Source organism: Peromyscus californicus, unplaced genomic scaffold (assembly GCF_007827085.1).
Source record: "Peromyscus californicus insignis strain IS unplaced genomic scaffold, ASM782708v3 Scaffold_21__1_contigs__length_65335640, whole genome shotgun sequence".
Classification (NCBI taxonomy): Eukaryota; Metazoa; Chordata; class Mammalia; order Rodentia; family Cricetidae; genus Peromyscus; species Peromyscus californicus.
The window spans coordinates 15,789,899-15,813,299 of NW_026294514.1; the positions used below are offsets into that span (position 1 = coordinate 15,789,899).

Here is a 23,401-nt window from a genome sequence, read left to right on the forward strand (position 1 = left end):
CTGGCAATTTTGCCTTCTCTCTCTGGAATTAAAGGAGCCAATAATTGTTCACAGTTATTATTTTTCATCTTCACAAAAACATGCTAGTCCCACTCCTTATGACCGGGAAGTTTCCAGCACAGTCTACATTTCAATCATCCACACTCCCTGTTAGTGTTTCTCACTCCTCTGTTCCTAATCTGAGCTAGGTTAGGCAGGTCAGACTTTCTGTAATACATTTTCTCTGTAAATATAAATACAAACTCTCTTTCTGCCTTAAAGATAGAAAGAAAGAAAGAAAGAAAGAAAGAAAGAAAGAAAGAAAGAAAGAAAGAAAGAAAGAAAGAAAGCAGGAGGTGAAGACTTGGAATTGTTCCATTGAGGACAACTGATGCAAGCTCTGATTTATATTGCTTTGAACATGCCCAACTGTGTTACCAACTGTGGCTTCCCTGCCATTATAAACTGCAATCCAGTGCATTTTCTAATAAATAATTTTATTTCATTTTTTTTTACCATTTTCTGGTACTCCAAGGCTAAGCATAGATACAGTTATTTCTGTGTGTTTATGGTTTGTACAGTTGTTTTTGAGTAGGTCTCATCAGGGAGAGATTTATTCTGTGGACCTCTTTTTATCTCTGTTGATTTGTGCAGATTAAGTGGGAAGCAGTTTTAGCGGTGAGTTATTGCTCAACTTTCTTTTTGCAAAGAAGATTCAAATAAGAAATCAGAAAGTCTTTTAACATGCTTGCTTTGTAGATCTTCTAAACACATCAGCAAGCCTTGCACTCCTGACTTACCCTAGATGTTGAAGTCACAATAGAGGATAGAGTCCGGGTAGGGCATCGTGGGTGGGTTAATGTACCTCATCTGGTTTTTAGCTAAAACTCATGTGTGTTCCTGTTTTGCTCTGTCCCAGTGATATGACAAGAACAGTGGAGATTTCTGGAGAAGGAGACCCCCTGGGAATACATGTGGTGCCCTTCTTTTCATCCCTGAGTGGACGGTAAGGTGTTTTCCTTGTCTCAGAAGCTCGTGCTAATGAAACCCTGATGGACGCCTTTTCCAGGAGAGAGTTAAGTGGCAATCTCTTATTCAGATGGACTTCTTAAGTAATACTTTGGTTGGCTTCATGCTTCAGAAACAGACTAAAATCATTTATTTCTAGGATGCAGAGAAAAAAAATCATCCCAATTTCTCCACTTGCAATTAATTATGAAGTACTTTCTTGGAGCATCCTTCAGAGTGACGCATAGTAAACAAGCTCCTTGGCAAAGATTTTAACATATTGTTAGACAAATGTCACAACTGAGTGGGGTTTTTTGCCATTATAATATAGTCTTCAATGAGTGAGGATAGTAATTTCAAATTCTTCATATATATAGGACTAAGAATAATAACCATTCACATTCTCATAGCTTTACTGGCTGCATACACACACACACATACACACACACACACACACAGTGACTTAGTTATAGAAGAAAAACGTATCTTTCTGTTAATTTCTTTCTAAAATACAGTTCAGACCACAAAAGACAATTCCTTACATCCTTTTAGAATTTTAGAGGCACTTGCTGATAAATCCATTCTGGCACAACTTCAGTTGTGTCAGTGTTTCTTGAAATCTACATCTGACTGGATATAAAATCTGTTTTGTTGATGGGGATGAAGTGGGTGCTGCAGAGCTGGTGTGACTGCTGGGATGATGACCTGATGGCACTCCCGGTAGGTGTACCACCTTCCCTAAGATGCTTGCCTACAGCACCCCCTGGGTCCTAATGAGGGCTCCCAGAAATCTTAAGGACAATCAGCTTTTTACTCACAGTAGCCTAAACCCCCTTTCTTAAGTGGGTCATTGAAAAGTAAGAACATTTTATTTTAGCCCAACATATCAAGGACCAGGAAAGTCCACTGATTTTTCTTTTCCCCTCATGGTCACTCAAAACTGAGATCACTGACTTGTCCTCATTCCATATCTCTTTCTAGAAGCTCAATTTCCCCAAAGGTTATATAGTATTAATGTACTGGCTCTGGATATTTACCCAATTCAGTTGACCACATGGAAGGAGAAGCAGCTTTAGTCCTGCTATTTGGGTTGGCATCCTCTTGAGCAGGTAGCCATCTGCTACCTGTAATTGCAAAGTCGTCACCTAAGTTTTCTCCCATATAACATCTGACGCCAAGCTCTTGCTAGAATGAACCACCTCTAAAAAGAAATGAAGCGGAAAGCCAGTGGCTCTGATTGTCTGGTTTCCTGCGTGTGTTAATAAGTGTGTTTATATATGTTATGGGTTACGGCAGAGGACAGACCAGGGTTGTTTTTGACAGACAAGGTGAGTATTCATTCAGTTCCCATGAGAAATCCTAATGGCTTTTGGCAGAAGTGTCCTGATAGAACTCCGTGAAATACCAGAGTGGTTAAATTGCCAGGCCCTTTAGTTTAACGAACCTGGAATAGAACATAGGCTCTTTGCAATTCCCCAAAATGAAAAAAATATCCACAGTGACACTCACCATCCTTCATTTTCAATACTTCAGAAAACAAGCTGGCCCTCTAGATGAGAAATCCCCTCCTCTCACTTCCAATAACGGGAACAGACAGGATGTGTTGATCTCCCCCTTCTTCTTTGGGGTCCCGATTCCTAGCATGTGATGTCCTCACATGGCCTACAGCTAGGCCCTAAACTCATCTGTAGTGAAAACCACCTTCACATCATGGTTATGGGGATTAAGTGACATTAACAATGTGATAGCTCCTCGTAAAATCCACAACCTATGAATGCAGAGATTGTCAGTGTAGTGATTGTTTTGGATAAAGCAGAAACAATCTGATTCACAAATGAGGTTTCATTATAAGTTCATGGTCAACTGTACAGTAACTTGGAGAAGTGGTTCTATTATATTTTGGGGTATCCACTACTGTTATAGAAAGGAAATTTAATTAAAAATCATATGGAAATGGAGACATGAGCCAATAAAAGTTAAGAAGTAATGAGTCCAGGCTGAAACAGCGCACTTAACTCAACCCATGTGTCTTGATGTAGCTGCCTACAGAGCATGTCAGACAAGTGTGTGCCTTCACACTGCCATCTGGCTTCCCTCTGTGAGCGCAGGACTCGCTTAGGTCATAGTGGTGTGCTTAGTTCTTAATTTCCTTCCATTTATTACTTTGTTTCATTATTTTAAATTAGACTTTGCATCTAATTTTTTATTAAGACTACTGTAATTGGCTTTGCTTCCAGTGTTTTGTTTTGTTTTTCATTAAGTAAAATATGGCCACACCTGTTACCAAATGAGAAACTTACTCTCAGAACATCTGAGAAAAACCTGGAGGCCACTGTACCAACTGAAGTCCCCATGAACTCATTAGATACCAGAGCACGGGGACACTGAATACTGCTTCTGTTGAGGGCTGTTCTCTTTCCCAGTTTTGTTTGCTTGTTTGTTTGGGGAAAGAAAATAAACAAAACACTAAGTCCTTACAAACAACAAATGAAAAATCACAACATTAATTTTATATTTAAATGTCAATTAAATATAAAGAATTAAAACACTCATTTGTTTCACTAAAAATAGCTAAGACACTTCCATTTCATAATAAAGATAGCTGAGCAGCTGAATCAGAGGGAAAGGAAGAGATCTCCAATGTGAGGAGAGGGGTTTGAGTGACAGGCAGGTGAGGTAGCAGGGTGGTGCAGCCACAGGATTCAGTGGGAACACGGGGCTGGCACAAGGGTCAGGCACTAGAGTCTACGTGATGATTACATGAGCAAGAAGCAGTTGTTGTTCCTCTTAGCCTGCCTGGAGACTGAATTTTGAGCATCCTTTAGCTCTACCAGTAAACTGGTTGTCTTACCCTCTGATAGCACCACAGCATTAATTGTTAAGTCTGGTAAGTTTTGTCTCAAATAAGGCAGCTACCACCCCACCAGTGAGTGAAAATAGATACTATTTTATAAACCTCTTCACAGTGGTAGAGATGACATCATCCCACAGGGAATTTACCCCTTCCAGACAATAGGGAGGGCAGGATGGGTTTGTTGCTGGGGACCAAACTAATGAAATCAGTCAGCTTTACATTTTACCAAAATTACCTCTGACACACAGGTTTTACAGTTGGGCTTATTCTGTCAATAAATTTTTCATGGAAAGTTAGGTTATTTAGATCAGCAAGGTTCACATAGCATGCTCCAGCTGTAATATGCTAGCTAAATTGCAACCCAGTGGCCCGAAAGAATTAATTCATCTCCCAAAATGTGAAATTAAATCCTAGGGAGTAACATTACATGACTGATGATGTACTGAATTAAATTAAGGGGAGACTTGAATGCTTGTTAAAAAAAATATCACTTACATAAACTAGTTTATAACCACCCGTGGGCCTCCTAATGGGTCACGTTAGGGGGGAGCCACCGTCACAAAAACCTAAACGGTGAACTACCAGAGAGCAGTTCAGTTTAGGAGAAAGCACGATTTTGATCCAGTTCTCCCTTCTTCCTGTCAGATAGTTTCACGTGGGTATTGTGTTGGAAAAGGAAGGCACTGTGATGAAGCTGATTATTCCAGTAAAGTTCTAGGGAGGGGACGAAGCCTGAGACCCCGCCCACACTTGCCAGGATGTCCTGGAGTCCTTCCTTGTGGTAGGTGGTGTAATTACCACTTGCTCGGGGGCGGCAGCAAAGCACTCTCTGTCCATTGAAGGTTTCTGAAGGAGGAGCCTGAGTAGCGGGGTGTGCACCTTGTCCGTTGACACCTTGAGATGGTCTCAGCTCATTAAATGAACTGAGGCCGGAGGCAGAGGCTCCATTTTGTGGCCACTGCAGATGGAGAAAGTGCCCTCTCCTGTGCTTTCATTACAGGCTGCCCTTTTTGCATGGCCGACCTTATTATTCACACATAAAATGTGCTCATATTTTATTTAGATTTGAAATTTAATGCAAAGGGGACTATGTAATATAGCACACAAGGCTCTTATTCAAAAGAGAGTGACTAAATAGAGTAATAAGGGACAGGGAACATGGAGGCGGCGGTTTCTCCACACCCAGCAGATACCTCTGGAGGCCCATCACTCTGTCTCAGAGTGACACTCAGGGAGGCCTGTGTCATGCCACAAAGATAAAGGACATCGCCAAAGTGAGAAATGGGTAAAGTCAGGAGAGGTTCCATCTCTTGTGGTAGATTTAGTTTGGTTTTATGGGAGTGAGAAAGATTGCATGTGTGTACACGCATATTAACACATGTGCACATACAGCCTGCATGTGAGTGGGAGAATCTGTGTCCATAAGATTCTCAACCACAGAAGGTTCCAATAAAATCTCCTATCTATACTGAGCACACACAGACTTTTTTTTATGTTATTATCCCCTACACATTACATTAGCTATTTATGTAGCATTTCTATTACATTGGATTTTGTGGGTAATTTAGAGATAATTAAAATATACAGAGGGATGCAAATACTATGGCATTTTTCATAAAGGATTTGAACATCCACAGTACCCAAAGGGATCCTGGAAACCTCCATGGATACGGAAGAATTGTATAGGAAATGTAACTATCGTTTACTCTAGTCTCCTTTTTATTTCCTTTCATTTTCAGTCTCCTCCTCCTTCTGACTCTGAACTAAAAGTCCAAAGCTCTGAGGCTGGCCCTGGGTATCCCCTCTGACTCTGAGACTGGCCCTGGGCATCCTCTCTGACTCTGAGACTGGTCCTGGGCATCCTCTCTGACTCAGAGGCTGGCCCTGGGTATCCTCTCTGACTCTGAGGCTGGCCCTGGGAATCTTCTCTGACTCAGAGACTGGCCGTGGGAATCTTCTCTGACTCAGAGGCTGGCCCTGGGCATCCTCTCTGACTCTGAGGCTAGCTGTGGTCCTCACCTACTTTATCAGTTTAGGCTCATTGACTGACACATGAAGATCCCACTGGATGGTGGATGGTGTGGACCTCCTACCCAGTGTTAGTTTTTAAACCCTGTGATGGCTCCCTATTGTGCCCAAGTTTGGAACTTTTGCTTTATCTTATTTGCATAGGTCTGGTCCTCCAACCTTACTTCATTTCTTCCAGCCTGAGGATGGAGAAAAACACCTGACATGGACCTTGATTCAAAGGCACTAATGAATAGGGTCTGAGCTGAAGTGTTTGTTTAATTTTAATATGCAAACTACTAGAACATGTAATAGCAAAACAGGCTGTGAATGTCTAATCCTCTCACATCACTAGCACTAAGTTTCCACCGTGCCACTCAGGCAGGCTTCCTTACAGTCAAGTGTGATGCCTCCACTGCAGCTGCGAGTCTTGGCTGCTGTAGTCTCTGCTGATTCCTACTGGTCTTTTCTAAGATCATGGGAAGCATATAAATGGGTTGTTACTTATGACACGGATATTTGCCTTCAGATAGAGGTGTGTGCATGTGCTTGTGTGTGCCTGGGTGTGTGTGTGTGTGTGTGTGTGTGTGTGTGTGTGTGTGTGTGTGTGTGATAGTGTGTGCATGTGATTGTGTGTGTGTGTTAGTGTGTGTATACAATTGTGGTGTGTGATTGTGTGTGTGTGTGTGTGTGTGTGTGTGTGTGTGTGTGTGTGTGTGTGTGTGTGAACTTGATAGATGAACCATTTGGCCAAACAGAAGCATACTCTACTCAGTAAACAGAAACCAATACTTATTTCTGAGTAGCTACATGAGGAGAACTAATGAGCACATCGGTGCTCAGAAGTTTTATTTCAACCAAATATCTCTAGGATCCTGGGACTCTTCATCCGAGGCATTGAAGAAAACAGCAGGTGTAAGCAGGAGGGACTATTTCAGGAGAACGAATGTATTGTAAAAATCAACAACGTGGAACTCCTGGACAAAACTTTCGCTCAGTAAGCATTCTTCTCATTGTTTATTTACTTTATTGATCTCTTGAATATTTATAATCATTATAGAGCCCATTATGACCAACATCATAGGTGGAATGTCAAGCCAGTTCCCTTTAAGTGACCCCTGACCATCCATTTCTGACTGCGTTTTATGTCTTGACATACTCAGAGGTGGCCAACACATGTGCCTGATGTCTGCAGGGAGGTTGAGACACAGAATGAATGCAGCAAGCCTGCCTGCCTGCCTGTCTTTCTGGGACATCCATGAATGAAGGGGTTTGTTTTTCTTGGGCTATGGGTCAGTTAGACTGGTATTTACTGGCTCTTTTCACAGACAATTAATTCAGCTTATTAATTAACCTCCTTGATGTCAGTCTTCTTTAAACTGTAAAATCTGTGGGTGATGTCTATGAAGACTCAACGAATAATAGAAGCAAATTGTAAAAATTAAATGTAAAATGCTCTTCTCAAGATATCATCTATCTGAATGTGAAAAATCTTACAGGGAATATCTGTTTCTACACAGGAATTAGAATATGTAGAATCCAGCTGCATCTAGCTATACATATCTACATATACACATATGTATTGATGTGCATTGACATTTTGAGAGCTTCTAAGTTCAGCAAATGAGTAGTGATAATCTTCATTAATAATCAGTAGCCTATCTTGCTTCTGAGCCAAATTGCTCATAACACAGCATCTCCCTGGCCATTACCTGTCAATAGTGGGGGCTGGTGGCTGCTGATGGAAGGTATGTAGTACTGGCTGCTGTTTAGAGGTAGAATGAAATGAGGTCTTTCTAAAACATTTAGTACATTCAGCTATTATTGGACAGAATTATGATAATTATTAATAATTATGTTATATGCATATTTTGCTGCCCTGCTTTGCAAAGTCTAGGGAGCCTGATGGTCCCTGTTTTATCAAAGTGGGAACTGAGTCATAAAACACCAACTTAGAGTCAAGTAAAAATAATCTATTAATAATCTGATTTTTAAAAAGAAGGATTTAAATTTGCTTTAAATATGTGCTTCAGTAATTACTTCTGGGTAGATTTTCATATTTAGAAACACTTGAAAGCTGAGTTGTCAGTTAAGTTCTTAAGTCTCTCTGAGCTTCCACTTGAATTTGTTAAATACAAGTGAATTATATTTGCTTTATATAGTTGTTAAGAAAAATAAACTAGAGGATTATACACAGTCATCATCATGCATGTGTAGCTAGTGTGGAGACACCTTAGTGGACAGGTTGTAAACAGTAAGTGGTAACTAGTTAGCAGGGTCATACTGTAGTGATAATCCCAGGACCTCCTATACATACTCTAGGAAGCTGCTTTATTGCCCCCAGACCTGTGTACCTTAGAAAGTGGCATGCCAGAACATGGTATCATCTCCATTTCTTCACTCTTTCAAGGGCCCAGGATGTCTTCCGCCAGGCAATGAAATCCCCCAGTGTGGTCCTTCATGTGCTTCTGCCTCAAAACCGTGAGCGCTATGAGAAATCAGTCATTCGACCACTGAACATCTTTGGCAACAATGATGGGACTTTGAGAGCAAAGGCTCCGCCTCCTGCCCGTGGGAAACCAGGATTAAAGGCAGCAAATCTCCCAAGACCCAACAGTCCTGAAGCAGATGAGTCAACTTCCCCACAGCAAAGCAAGAGCCCCCAAGTTCCAAGACAGGAAAGAAAACCTGCATCTCCCTCACTCTCCCCTTTCATTGGGTTTGGCAGCAGGAAAAATGCAAAAAAAATTAAGATTGACCTAAAGAAAGGTAATTATTAAATTGTGCTTAATAGCATTCTATTATTGTACCATGTAAAACTGGTTAAGAGAAATTCATTAAGGTTAATGTAGTTAATTCCCTTTTTATCTAATTGTATCAAAGAATAGATTTGAGTGTGTACTTAGATAATTTAAAGTTTTTAAAACTGTAGTACTTTCTTCTGCAAAATTTAGATTATTTGAAACAAACAAACAAAACAGTGAGGAATGGGGAGGATCAGTGCAGACTTGATAAAAGCCAAGCAGCATTGTGTGACAGCTCAATAGTGAGTAGGCATAAAAGCTTAATTGCCTTTATTTTGAGTGTAAGTTAGTGATTTTCTTAAAGCATCCTTTAGGCCAGTTCAACAATAGGGCCTCTGGCTCTATAGCATGGTTTTTATATCAGTGAGATATTTAGTCTTCAGAAAGGCAATAGATAATGATTATTAATCTCAGACTCAACATTATATTTCTTCAAGAAAGTCAAAATTTCAAAGCTGCACACCTTTTGTCTGTTTCCAGCACAGAGCAATTATCCTGGGCCACATGTGTGCATGCATATGGTGCAGCATTACACACATGTGCATGTGTACATGCACTGTTGTGTTCCTGTTCATTCCCTACTCATTCCTTACCCTCCACCTGATACTCCCTCCTTCCATTGTAACGTTCTAAAATCCAGTGGTTTTTCAAGCCAATTCAAAGGCTAACAGGTTTTTTCACTAAATTAATAATGTAATGGCCACCAGGAAATTTTTAATATTATTTGTGAATTTCAAAAACAGCATGTATCTTTCATTAGGATATAGAAATTATTCTGAAGATTTCTCAATCAGAATTTTATTCACTTATAAAAGTCTTATTTTGGGGATAAAGGGAGTTGAAAGAAGGCACAGAGGTTGATATGCTTGTATTTAAGTGCATTACAAATAAGTCATGTCCAAATGCATTGTTGTGTAGCAATAACCCAACTATGTGTATGAGTTAGGTACTTTGAGATGAGAGAGTCATGAAAAGATATCCCGAAGAAGACAGCAGATCAACAAGGGTGGATTGCCTCTGTCTAAATGTGGGACTATAATAGGCATGCCTTAATAGATAAATGGTTGTAGGAAGGAAGAAAGAAAAATTACAGTTTTTGCTGAGGTTTTCAGCCAGGGCAAATTGCATACTGGAAATGTCATTGATTGAAATTAGAATTTTAAGTAGTTGAGGATATTTGATAATGGCAGGATCTGGGTTAAAGAAGGAGAAACATAGCAAAGTTTGAAATATTCATAATTATATTCAGGAAAGAGAGGGATAGACATGGAGGCACAGAGGGAGATGGAGAGGTGAGAGGAGAGCGGGCAAATGAAACACACAGATGCTAGCTCTAGTCTATAAAATAATAATAATGACAATGAATCAAAGAGCTGATGGAGGCCATCGTGACCAGTACAAAAACTGGTCCAATACCGATCGTTGGGCCTCATCTGTGCTGATGTGGGAGCACAGTGGTGTGAGTTCTGGGGTCACAGACATGGTATGATGAGAAAGATATGAAAATAAAAATGTTAAAAATCAAGGGGGAGCTCATTTCTGAAAATGATAATTAGAAAGTATCAAAGATGGATAGGTAAGAAATAAGGCCAACTATGGAAAGAATTCCTGGTGATGGTCATAGGAAATGTGTCTGTCAGCTTCCTAAAACTCATAAGAAGGGATAGGAAATAGGAGAGGGTTTGGGACTCACAATTTTGGAAGCCTCAGTTCCTGGCTTGTTGGCCAGCTGCTTTTGGACCTATAGCAAAGCAATGGAGCATGGTGGGAATGTGTGGTAGAGCAAGCCTCTCACTTTCTAGCAGCCCAGAAGCAAAGAAAGAGAACCATGAGGAGTGAGGGGGCCATAGCTCCTTCTGTGTCATGCACCTAATGACCTTACGTCCTTCTACTAAGCCCCACGCCCTAAAGGTCCTACCACATCCCAGTGTGTTGCAGGCTGGCGGCATGGCTCTTTGTGAGATGCTTATCCAAACCAAAGCAGTACTTTATTCATGATAGAAGCTTCAAGAAATGCTAGTAATTGAGTATAGATTGTTTACAGTTGGGAAATCTGCATACATCTTTCGACAGAATAGAAGGGAGAAGTCGGAGATTTAAGACAACCGGGATGGGACGGCAAGGCCCTCTGGGGACAAGACAGTGGTTACAGCAGTCAAGCTATCAGGACACATGCAGAGGCCTGAGCCATAAACTACTCAGTTGATTGAGAGACCACAAAATCCCAACAGAGGAAGGTGCCTGCTTGGGAGGAAAGATGAAGTCAGGAGGTAGATGAATGAGGAATTGATGCTATGGACATATGGATGCCATGCATTGTCTTCTAGAACCCAAATACACAAAAGTGTCATGTGTATTTATTGGATCCTAACTTCACTTTGATGCTATTATTGCCTGTTTGGAACTCTAATCTTTATTTAAAACAGGAAAACTGAAGCCTCTGTAAAAACCTCCTGGAATGTAAATAATTTACTTGATCTGCTTTAATGTAAAATAAGCAGAGTTTACTAAAAGAGTGAATGTAATTGTAACCCATGCTTAAGGTGACAATACATCTTTCTGGTCTTGCGTGCTAGGCCCTGAAGGACTTGGTTTCACTGTGGTAACCAGAGATTCTTCTATACATGGTCCCGGTCCCATTTTTGTAAAAAACATCTTACCAAAGGGAGCAGCAATAAAGGATGGCCGCCTGCAATCAGGGGACAGAATTTTGGAGGTAAGAGTTGAAGTTAATGTCTTCAGTAAAATATTTCCTTATATTTAAGTAAATAATATATAGACATATGTAGTAATCACTTGCTGTCTCTTGTTGATCCTAGTACCCTCCAAAACTACTAACATCTGCAGATGTCCAACTCCTTTCTATAAAATAACATTGGATTTGCATATAAATGATACCTTAAATTGTCACTCATTTTGGGGGGCTTGCCACCCAGCTCCCAAATAAATTCACACACAGAGGCTTATGGCTTATTATTACTTATGAATGCCCAGAATTAGCTTGGATTTTTTCTTACCAGCTTTCCTTTCTTGCTAGCTTTCCTTAACTTTAGATTACCTCATCTGTCTTTTTCCTCTGGGCTTTTCCGGTTCTCTTACTTCTATAAATCTTACTCTTACTCTGTGTCTTGCTGTTTAGCGGGGCAGCTGGTCCCTAGAGTTCTTCTCCTTCTCTGGTTGATAGCTCCTTCCCCTAGATTTCTCCCTCTATATATTCTCTCTATCTGCCAGCCCCACCTATCCTTTCTCCTGCCTTGCTAGGAGATGGTTCTTTATTAGACCATCAGGTGTCTGAGAAAGGCACAGTAACACAGCTTTACAGGGTTAAACAAATGCAACATAAACAAAAGTAACACACCTTAAAATATTCTACTACACACACACATATCAACAATCAATGTAAAAAGAGGTAAGGGGTATATATGGGGAGGGGAAGGTTTGGAGGGAGGAAAGGAAAGGGGAAAATGATATAATTATAATCTCAAAAATAAAAGAAAAAATTGTCACTTAGATGATTTATAATACCTAACACTATCCAAACGCTATTTAAACAGTATGTCTTATTTAGAAAATAACAAAACTAGTTTGCCAGTGTTCAGTATAGATACATCTTTATCTGAAGTTGATTAAACTTACAGATATTGAGGATTGACTAGATATAAATGTTTAATTTCTAATGAAACATATGTTGGAAATTAGTACTTGTAGACAAGATAATGACTTAAATTATAAAACTAGCTAATGAGGAGCCTAACTATGTATGTCCCCAAGAAGGTCAGAGATGTGGGACCAAATACTACCATTCTCCCACCACCTTCTTTCTTTCACCTGTGGTGTTGAATTAATCTAGGAGTCTGTTACTGCTTAGTCGGGGCAAACAATTTCATAGTCTTACACAGGACTTTGTAGTAGTTTCTTCAAAACTTTGAGGGGGTCTCCTATTGACACTGTCAGACCAAAATCAGTATCAACTACACTCAGCCAGGAATAGGAATGCTGATCTGGTTTTGCATAGAAAAGTATTTAGATACCCAGATGTGAGGCTTGTTTCTCCCACTGATTTCTGTCCAATAGCAACATCATCTCAATAAGGAACTTTGAACAATCAACCATGAAAGACATCTTGGTTGAGACTGACTGGTTTTAAATCTCCCATGACATGGGAAGTTGCTTTCAAAAGTATTTTCACTGGGAATGTATGTTTTGGAAACATTTTAGCAATCCATGTAGTTCTAGATCGGGAAGGATGCTCTATGTGACAAACAAAGCTCTGAGGCTGATTTCCACTAACCTGCTGATACCACTTTTCTAGACAAAAGGAGCATTTGGGATTACACCAAAATACTTGTACTTCTAGAGTAATGTGCCATATGATAAATAATTTACTTCTGCCTGGTATATTGCAGTCCACTTCATGCTTATTTGATGAATCAATTTCTGACGCTTCTCAGTCTGATATTTCCCCTTGTAAAAATGTAATGACTTAGGAAAAATTCCCATGATAAAATAATGTATCGACTGAGTTTGTCTAGTATCAAAATGATGATGATGGTGTTATTATTGAAAATGTATGTGCCTGACCATACGCTTAGGGTCATCTTTTCAGAACTTCATTGAATTCACGAACCCATTTGTTGCATAGTTAATTCACAAAATAGAATTTAAAAAATAAAAAACACTTAGGAGGTGTGCTGTGCATGGTGGTACAAGCCTATAATCCCAGCATTCAAGACAAGAGTGAGCTCTGCGAGAAAGATCTGAGTTCAAGGACAACCTTGGCTATACAGCAATAATACCCTGGGCAACTCAGCAAGACCTGTCTAAAAGGGACAGGGGAGGTAATGGGAAAGATTCTGAGTGTGCTTATGTATATGGTTCTACTCACTAGGTAAATGGCAGAGATGTCACAGGAAGAACTCAGGAAGAGCTTGTGGCCATGCTGAGGAGCACCAAGCAGGGAGAAACAGTATTACTGGTCATTGCCCGCCAAGAAGAGAGCTTCCTGCCCCGAGAGCTGGTAATGTTAAAGCCTCTGTCTTCTTGAGGTTTTGGTGCCATGATTAGCGTCTGTATGGAACTTATACTAACTGAGTACTGCCGTTAAATTTGGGCTGTGTTTAGAACAAACATAGGGTGTGAGTGTGTTATCCCATTTGGAGTATCAGACTTGTCTACTGATGCGTTGAGGGCATGTATGTATGTGTACACAGGGCCTTGAGAGCACAAACTCCAATAGGTTTTGATAACAAATAGCTATCTGCACAATTCAGTAAAATATACATTTGAGTTTAGATTTTCAACTAGATGAGCAGCATAGTTCATAGGTCTCCTTTAATGTGTATTCTAAGTAGCAACTTAATGGGAGACATAGGTAACTGGGGAAACTGGGTGAGGAATAAGTAAAGTAATGTCATGCTCTCATTACATTTTTCTGTAAATCTACAACTGTTTTAAACTTAAGAATTAACAAATAAGTAAAAGAGAAATAACTTCAAAGGAGGTAACTCATACCTGGCACTGGGCCTTTTATTTTCTAGCCTATAGATCTAATAGGGGCATTGTTCTTCCATAGGGGGTAACTCCATTTAAACTTTATATGTATATATTTTAAGAAGCTTCTACATTCGTAGGTTTCCATATGACTTTCTCAAGAGGTCTGTAGAGTTAGTTATTCTTCTCATCCAATTTAACCTTTCCAATTTCATTATTCTATCCTCCCCCGCTCCCCCCTTATACACTGTGTTATACCTCCCTTCCCTTGAAAGCACCCCAATGACATACACACACAACCACTTCGTGGTCCTTTAATACTTTCTAGACTTCTGTGAGTTTTCTAAGGGAAACATGCAAAACTAAAATTTAAAGCTAGCATCTACATATGAAAGGAAACGTGTGATTTTGTCTTTCTGGATCACCCCACTCAGGATTATGGTATGCTTTTATTTATTTATAGGTTATGTTCATTTACCTGCATATTTCATAACTTTGTTTTTCTTAACAGATGAATGCTATTCCATTGTGTAAATGTGCCACATGTTCATTATCTATTCAACAGTTGATGGACATCTGGACTGTTTACATGTCCTAGGTATCAGGAATAGAGCAGCAATTAACACAGATGAGCAGTTATCTCTCTAGTAGGATATAGATCCTTTGGGTATATGCCCAAGAGTGATCTAGCTGGATCATGTGATAGATATGTTTCTATGTTTTAAAGGAACCTCCAAACTGAATTCAATAGTGGCTTCAGCAGTTTTCACTCCCCACAGCAGAGAATAAGTATCTCTATTTTCATATATATATAATTATCACCATGTATTGTCATTTTTTTTATCTTAGTCATTCTGACTGTAGGAGTTGTTGACCATTGGGGCTGCATAGACCCACAAACATTACAGAGTATTGCCGCTACTCTTGGTTAACCTCCAGAACTTGGCAGTAAGACCCTATTGCTGAAGATGCCATATACTTGAGTGATAAAACATGGAGAAATCAATTTGGTACTAACCTGGAATGGTACTGCCTGCCTTCCATAGTGCTGGAAGGTGCTCTGCATGCTGTCCGAGGAGAAGAGTAATCATCAGTCTTCCCTATCTGTGATCCTGTGAGCCGCAGTAGTGAATGACCTTGCAAAATATGCCCACTGGTAAATGTTTTAGGAATAACCAAACACTTTCTGATTGGATTAAATTTGGACCCACAATAAGGAATCCATACCTGCACTGTTAGAACCTGTGTCTACAAAGGTCATAGACCTTAAGGGAGAATTACTACTATTATTCTCCTAAATGGACATTAGTATTAAACTTGCTCCTAAGGACTTATTGCTATGCCCATAGATTAATGCATCTCTCAGCTCTCATCAAGAAGCTGCTTCTTATAGTACATGATGATTAGCATGGAGAGTTGCAACTGGTCAACCTGCAGAGAATAAGAGACTTCAGAGTCCCCAGCCCCAAATGGAACATCTGGATTGCACACCTCCCCAAAAAAGCTCGGGGTCATTGTGGAAGAGGCAGCAGTTGATTCCAGTGAGTGATGAAACAGTATGTTCTGAACTAAACAGAGCAGTTACACATATGAACTGACAGTAGCTATGTCAGCATGCACAAGCATATTCAAGCCAGACAAAATTCCATCATGGAGGAGGGAAGTGGGGGAAGGTTTTACCCCTACCTGAATAACTGTTGCTAATTGATAGCTTCTGGGAGAAGGAGAGTAAGTTTTCTTTAAGGGTATGACCATGGTAGGATAACCGTGACAAGGGAGGGGTTGGCTCTATACCCAAGAGTATTTAATCAATGGAAATTGGAGTTGTTGGGCTTTTGAAGAAGAGAAAAGAAAAAAAGAAGACAAGAAGTTGGATAGTTAAGGAGGTGGGGTAGATCTGGGAGGAATTCCAGGAGGGTGTGAGCAAATCATATTGTATAAAATTCTCCATTTACTCAGGGGGGCATGAGTTATGAAAAGGATAAAAAGCTAACTTTTTGTTGTTGTTGTTGTTTTGTTGTTGTTGTTATATTTTTTGCTGTGGTGGGTGGCAGTGGGTAAGTGTATAGGATATATTTGATACTAAGAGTGTAAAATTTACTGTGAAGTTACACAGTCATTCTGAATGCCTTTTCTAACTGTATCAGTGTTTATTAAGTTGTATAGCCTTTGGGTCTTGTTAATTGTGGGTGTGTGATGTTTTTTATTTTTTTTTATAATAAAGTATATAAAATTAATTTTAAAAATAGATTATTAAAGAACTAATAAAACATTACTTAAAAGAGAAAAATTTAAATGAATGGAAATAAAAATACACTCAAGTGCTCAAAATGGGCATGAAGGTCATGAAGAGATCTGCAGAGCAGTACAATTACACTCCACAGAAGAATCTGACCTGTTTTGAGCTTGGAGAAAGGTGTCTTAAGAGAATTTCAAGTCAATAAAAATGAATCTCCTCCTACCCAGAAACTGATCCTCTAGTAATTTTTTTTAATTGATGATCAAAGATGTACAAACGTTAATGTACATTGACTTTTCCCCTCATGTAGCATAGTAACATGTTTGATGTGTACAACTCAAAGCTGTTGGCTAGATAAATAACTGTATATTTCTCCAGTAAAATATAATCAATACTTAAAATGGTATTATTGAAGGATTGTTTGTAATTTGAGAAAATCCATAGCATAATGCTGATTAAAATGTAGGGCATAAAATTATATATGGAAAATGATCTAATTATATTAAAGGCTTGAAAAATAATTGGGAAGAAACACCTAAAATGTTAGAGTTTTGTATTTTGTTAACAATGAGAACATATTTATTTATTGAAATATTTTACTTTTAGGATGATTATAGAAATTTTAAAAGGACTGTTATACCTCAGAACAACAAGAAAAAAATGTGATAAAAATGATTCTTGGTTACCTCTTGTTTTGAATTTGAGTTGGGGAATTAGTGGCTCTTGAGAGGGCAGTTTAGAGATAATTGTTATTAAATATGTGAGGTGGTATTGTGTGGATTGGAAAATGAACTTACTACCTTTCCTTAAGCCTTTTATCCATTAATCAACTTAAGCATCAATTCAAGATCAACTACTACCTTCTGAGTACAAAGTTGGAGATTCTAGGAGTAATTTGAACTCATTTTCAGCTCCTATTGAGCTTGCCCCAAAGCAAATGGTTGGAAGAGTGTAATGTTGTAAGAACTTCTCAACCATACAAATGCACAAGGAGAAAATGAATTACTTAGAATATTCAAATCCAGCTTCATCTGTCAAAAATGTTGGACCCATGAGATGCTTCAGCAGCTAAAGACACTGGCTGCCAAACCTGATGCCCTTTGTTCTGTCTCCAGGACCCACACGAAGGAAAGATAACCAACTATACACACACACACACACACACACACACACACACACACACACACACACACACCTATTTCTCTGCACTCTTACTTTGCACATATCTAAGTGTAGTCTTGCTGAATCACTTCTCTTCCCCAGTAATGTTCCTTGTCTTATCCAAATGTCCTCCCCTCTTCCCTCCAAGTATTTTTTACATAGAATTTCCATTCTAGAAATATCCTATTTCTTTTTCATTGTCCTGTTCATTGTGCCCTCACTCTGTTACACACAGTGGGAAGATCTACAGCGAAAAATAAAAAAAAAGAAGCCGGGGGAGGGGGCAGCATGAACAGTATAAGCAGTATAACAGTAAGGACATGAGCCTTACTTCAATTCCTCTACTCTTCTCTGTGGCCATCCATTTTCCAAGGCAGAACCTGAAATGACACCTCGTCTCTCAGCTGGTCCCTTATTCTTCCCAAGAGAGATGATGAAGAAACCCAAAGTCCAAATATCGTCCTCTGAAGTATAGAGGATTTTTCCAATATTTCATTTATCCTCAGGGTTCCTCTAGGAGGGTCAAAGTGAAAAGAAACAAGAAAAAGAGTTACTGGGTGTACAAACACTACAAGTCCATTTCCTTATTATTCAATCCTCTGGATGACAGAGATGAAAATGATCATAAAACCTCAGGGAGACTATGTGCATATTTCAGAAAAGAAAAACAAAGAAAGGAAGAAACTTTGACATTTCCTTGAACTATGATTCTGGAAGGAATAAAACTCTAAATTAAGGGAGACATTGCAGCCGTCCAGTGAGAACCCAGGTGACAAAGCTCTCACTGGCTACTTAAACCCCCAGAAGGTCCATCCTTATCTGATAACTCCTTCAACTCCCTCCCATATGTCCTTTGGAATTCCTGACTCCAGGGCTAATCCTCATCATCTAGAATCCTTCCTTTATCTTCCCCTAGGCAAGAAGGGAAAAGGTATTTTGAGCTCTTAACTCAAAAGATACTTTTTTACTTAAAAAAATTTTGCACTTGGAATTTTACCAAATTGAGTAATGGAATTCTTAACATCCAAGTAAGTTTACCTCTCAATTTCTAAATTAAAATGAGTGCCAGCATAGTTCCATGATACATCTCAGTTTTCGCCAAAGAACTGGAAAGAGAGACCCGAGGTCACCTACACCTGGAGTAGTCTCTAGAACCCAACTTATCCAAATCCATTTCCTTATCAACTACTCTCTCAGTGACTGGGAGCTGTCCAGCAATCAAGCCCAGGTCTTCATAAACTGAGTGATTTTTTTGTGAGGATTAAAGGAGATAATACATATAAACAAAGCTCTTGGCATCATCTCTGGCCATTTGTAAGTTCTCAGCATCATTGACTCCAATTATTTTTTTTCTAGTGCATTCCTTCCTCAGTAGTGGTATGAATATAACATTCTGCTCTAGATACAATTTCCAGAGGCTTGGCTAAGACCAGCTACCCCTTATGAGCAGTGTAACTTTCTTATCTACTGTTTTAAAATGTATTCTGGGATCCCCCAAAATGAATAACAAACACAATTTTATAGCCCATCAGCTCTATAAATGAGACAGTCTCTGTGTGTTATTATTTTGTTCTTCTTTAATATACTTCAGTGGAATTTGATTTTTAGGCCAGAATGACATCATAGATTGAGCCCACTAGGGGACATATTAAATTAATTGTGCAACTATGATATTATAAATGTAAATAAATTATTTGTTCTCATTTGTCTTTATCTTATCCAGAATATAGAGGGCATATGGTTTAGCATTAATTTTCTTATAACTTTCTGGCAAACATCTAGGCTCTCAATATTTGACAATAAACTATCCAAATGTATGGCACACTTTTATAATCATAGCAAAGAAAGAGTTTTGGGAGACCTAGACACACCTACTTCATAGGAACCCAGAATCTGTATTTGAGAGAAGTAAATAGGTTTTTGTTGTTGTTTGGTTTGGGTTTTTTGTTTGTTTGTTTGTTTTTGTTTTCCCTCAAGGGAATAGAGTGCCTTGAGCACTAAGGAGCAAGAACCACACAGAAAGTTTAAAAAGAGATGATGTTTGTATGCACCAGGCTATCTCAGTAGGAATTACTTGATCATATATTATTGCGCTGGAGTCTTTGTCAGAGCCAAAGTGGGGAACAGTGTGTTGGGGATGCCACTTTGTGCTTTCTTTTCTCAAGTAGAAGGTGGCATCACTTTTGTCTGCTCTCCCTTAACATGACTGATGCACACATGTCACTTTCCACCCAGAGCCTGAGGGACCAAGGACAACACTTCCTGCTTTTGTCTTTCCTATCTCCTTTGAAGAAAGCAGACTCTGTTTATTCTTTTCCTGTTCTAAGGCAGGTGTTCTCTTCTTTGCTAAGCCTGGCACTCACCCTCCTGTAAAGCGTTGCCTGGCCTGCCTGGTCCTTATCTTCTTGTTATCTTTAGCTTCTTGGAAAGTCTTGATGCTTACAGCCACAGGAGCTTGTGGTCAGTAGAGACGGGGGGGGGGGGGGGGGGGGGGGGGGGGGGGGAGTTATTTTCTCCGTGTGAACATGTGCATATATTTGCATGTCTTCCTTCATTTATTAGTGAGGAAAGAACATTCTGCCCTTTCTTTGTCAATCTCTTTAACATTTCCTTTTCTGACTTGCTGCCTTGTCTTTAAATTACCCTGAAAATCACAGCAACCCTGGTGGGTAAAACGAGCTGAGAACATTTCGAATGTGATTATAATTCCTACCTCCCACGTTTGGTTGCTGTTAAATGCTGCCCTGTGCAAGTGGGATTAACTGTATTGCAAGCAAGTTTCTCCCAGACTGCATGATTGAGAACCAAACCGTAGCCATGTTTGTCATGCTGGTTTGACCTTCACTTAGGAGTATTGCCTTTGTGAAACACAAGCGCTGTGCACATATCTGGAGGCGCCATTCCTGGGTACCAGGCTTAGCATTTTGACTCCACTGTGGGTTCCTGCTCCTGTGACCACATCTTAGCAGATGAGATGTGGCTCCAAATCCTTCAGGGTTTACTTAGCTTATTATTAGATGGGGAAAAAAAATAATGGCACCTTCAAATGTCAAATTATTTACCATCATATATCATGGAAGAATTTTTGTTATAAAATCTTAGATGAACCTCATTTAACTGATACATTATTTTTATTCCCTTTGGCTATGTGATTCAAATGATTCCATGCTTAATTAACCAAGGTACTTATGGAAGAAGGGGTGTTATAGGAACTGTTTGTGGATAAGTAGCAAAAATTGAAGGATAATTTTGAAAAATTTTCTATAAACCAAAGTACAAGAGTTTTGGTTTGCAATGAAAATTATCATGCAAAAAAAAAGTGCATTGCTGCATTGTACAGATTCTCCCAATAAATTCTCCAAGTGATTTAAGATGGAGTGCTGAGTGACAGTTTCCACTTAAGCTTTCTGCAAATTTTCCATTCCTTTCTTACTATTTCTGTTCAGCTAATATGTGTTGGATTTTTTAATTGGATTGTCTTTTATAATTTCATACATATATAATGATCTTTAATCAAAATCCTTCCATTATCCTCTCTTCTTCTCTTCAAGCTCCTAACAAATCACTTCTTTGCAGGTCACCCTCCTCCTTTCATGTCAGTTTGTGTGTGTGTGACTCAGTGCATTGAACTATTGCCTGTTTGAGGGAGCGGAGGGCTTGGGAGTTATTGCTTGAGGAGATACAATGTCCTACTGACCAATCAATGAAATCCTAATCCAGCCTTTGGGATATGAACTCTAGAGTTGAGTAAAATGCATTCATCTCTTCAAGGACCTTGGACCAACCAAAGTCCTTAAAGAAGAGTTACCAGTGAAGCAAATGATATGAATCAAGTCTTATAGGATTCCGGGAATGTTCTAGATGAAGAACTTTGTGAGCATGCTAACATCTGAGATGGGTCTTGATGACATATGGGATTTCAAAATGCAAAGCAAGAGGATGGAAGGGTATACTCTCTTCAGTTAATCAGAGATTGGCAAGTACAAATCTATCAAGCAGATTTTAGACACCCCAACTACACAGTTTCTTGAGCATAGGGCTAACAGGAGAAGTAGTATCATTTAAAATAACTGAAAAGTCAACGAGATATTAGGATACTTGGTAAGAGCCTCCTGCAAAAGTACATTTCTCCATTAGACTTGGAGAATTGTAGAGAAATGCCTGTTAGAATCCACATTTGGGAATCTTATGCACTAGATGTAAAGTCAAACTTTGTGTTCATACTCCACCTTTTGGTACCTGTGTTTCCACATTTAAGTGAGGATCAAGACGCCATGTAGCTTGTAGGGTTCATGTAAGAATTAGCCAAGCCCAGCTACTTACATGCACTGAGTGCCAAATAATGCTCACCCCTGTTGGTGTTTCCTGTACCTACAGCACAGTTCAGTGTTTGTAGACTGAGTGCATGAATGGCACATATTACTAAAGCTGGTGACGTTTCTAATGTGCATTTTACGTTGTATCTGTGATGGACAGTTTTAAAACAAATCAAGACATACGCAAGGATATCCTTGTATTTTTTAACAGAAGCAATCACTAATTACAGCAGCAGCATGGGACAGTGTGAATTAGGCAACTATTTTAAATGTAAATGACTATCTCTGTAAGTTATAAAGATACTTACATAATCCAGTTGTAAAGTTTACTCATGAAGACTTGACAGTTCCAAGTATTATTGTTATATTTGGAAATGTCAGAGATATTTTGAAAGTATTCCTAAATGCTCCAACAATAGCTATAATAGTTATAATGGTTCTCAAGAGTGGCCTCAGAGCCTGTGGTATTGGTAATCATGTAGTGACAGACAGAGAGGCCAAGTCTATTTCCCTATAGACCGACTGAGTCAGACTCTAGAGGTTTAATGTAGTTTTGTTCAGCACACCATCCTGAGGGTTTCAATGTTTACTCAAGTTACAGAATGGTTGGAAAATGGCTTTATGATGAAGAACCAAAGTGACTAGGAGAAACCAGTGGCCGTAGCTGGTAAAATTCAAAAACCAAATTTCATGTTCTATTTATGTATTCTGTGAACAATTTCACATTCTGTGAAAAATATTCCACGAAAATTCTAAGCCCAATTGAGTTGTGCCTTTTTGGCCACGTGCCCCTCATTCTGGCAAAGGGCCAGTGGTTAGTGCAATCCAGTTACCCAACTCAATTACACCTGATCCATTTAGGCAAACTCAATTGTACTTGACTTCTTCAAGCCCAACTCGATTGTGCGTTTAAATTTCCACACTCAATTCGATTGTGCTCAGAATTTGTTACATGCCACCTTGTAACTTGTAGACTTAGAGACAAGCCGAAGGGAAATGTTTTGGAGACTATGGGCTTTTTGGCATCTGTTTGCTCTACTTAATTCTCCCTGGCCCTCTATCCCCTTCCTTGGATGTTGCAGAGTTAGGAATTTCCAAGGGCCCCTGTGTAGTTGCCATATTCCACTGCTGTTCTGTGAACAGTGGTCAGAGTCAGACATTGCCAGCTTCTTTTTTCTCATTCAAGAAATTGGGACAAAAGCCCACACACATTTGCAAAAGTAGCAAAGAAATTGTATTTAAAGCAAAGCATAGGAAAGATAAGATTTCACTCCAGGCAAGCTGCAGCCACAGAAGTGAAAACACTAAGGGGCCCAGTTACAGCACTTCCTTTTGTGGGGTTCAAGAGAAAGAGGAGTTTTGATTACTGAAGGATGTAGTGAGGATGGTTCTCGGTTTTGATTGATGGATTAAGTATTATAATTGTTTTATGTTGCACGTGTCCCCTCTCATAATGCATCTGATGTTAATCATATGCATGCCCAATTATGCATAGGCATCTGATGGTAAATTGGGGATTCTTCCTAAAAGTTTATTTGAGGAT

General features: G+C 39.3%; 1 protein-coding gene across 1 annotated transcript in view; it reads left to right on the forward strand.

Moving 5' to 3' along the window:
- Window positions 1-23,401, forward strand: part of Pard3b (par-3 family cell polarity regulator beta) — a 986,690-nt gene that overhangs the window by 504,907 nt on the left and 458,382 nt on the right. The window contains exons 6-10 of the mRNA XM_052749631.1: window positions 899-985; window positions 6,720-6,845; window positions 8,259-8,617; window positions 11,229-11,368; window positions 13,541-13,669. Of these exons, the coding sequence (XP_052605591.1) occupies window positions 899-985; window positions 6,720-6,845; window positions 8,259-8,617; window positions 11,229-11,368; window positions 13,541-13,669 (841 nt within the window). The remainder of the gene's footprint in view (window positions 1-898; window positions 986-6,719; window positions 6,846-8,258; window positions 8,618-11,228; window positions 11,369-13,540; window positions 13,670-23,401) is intronic.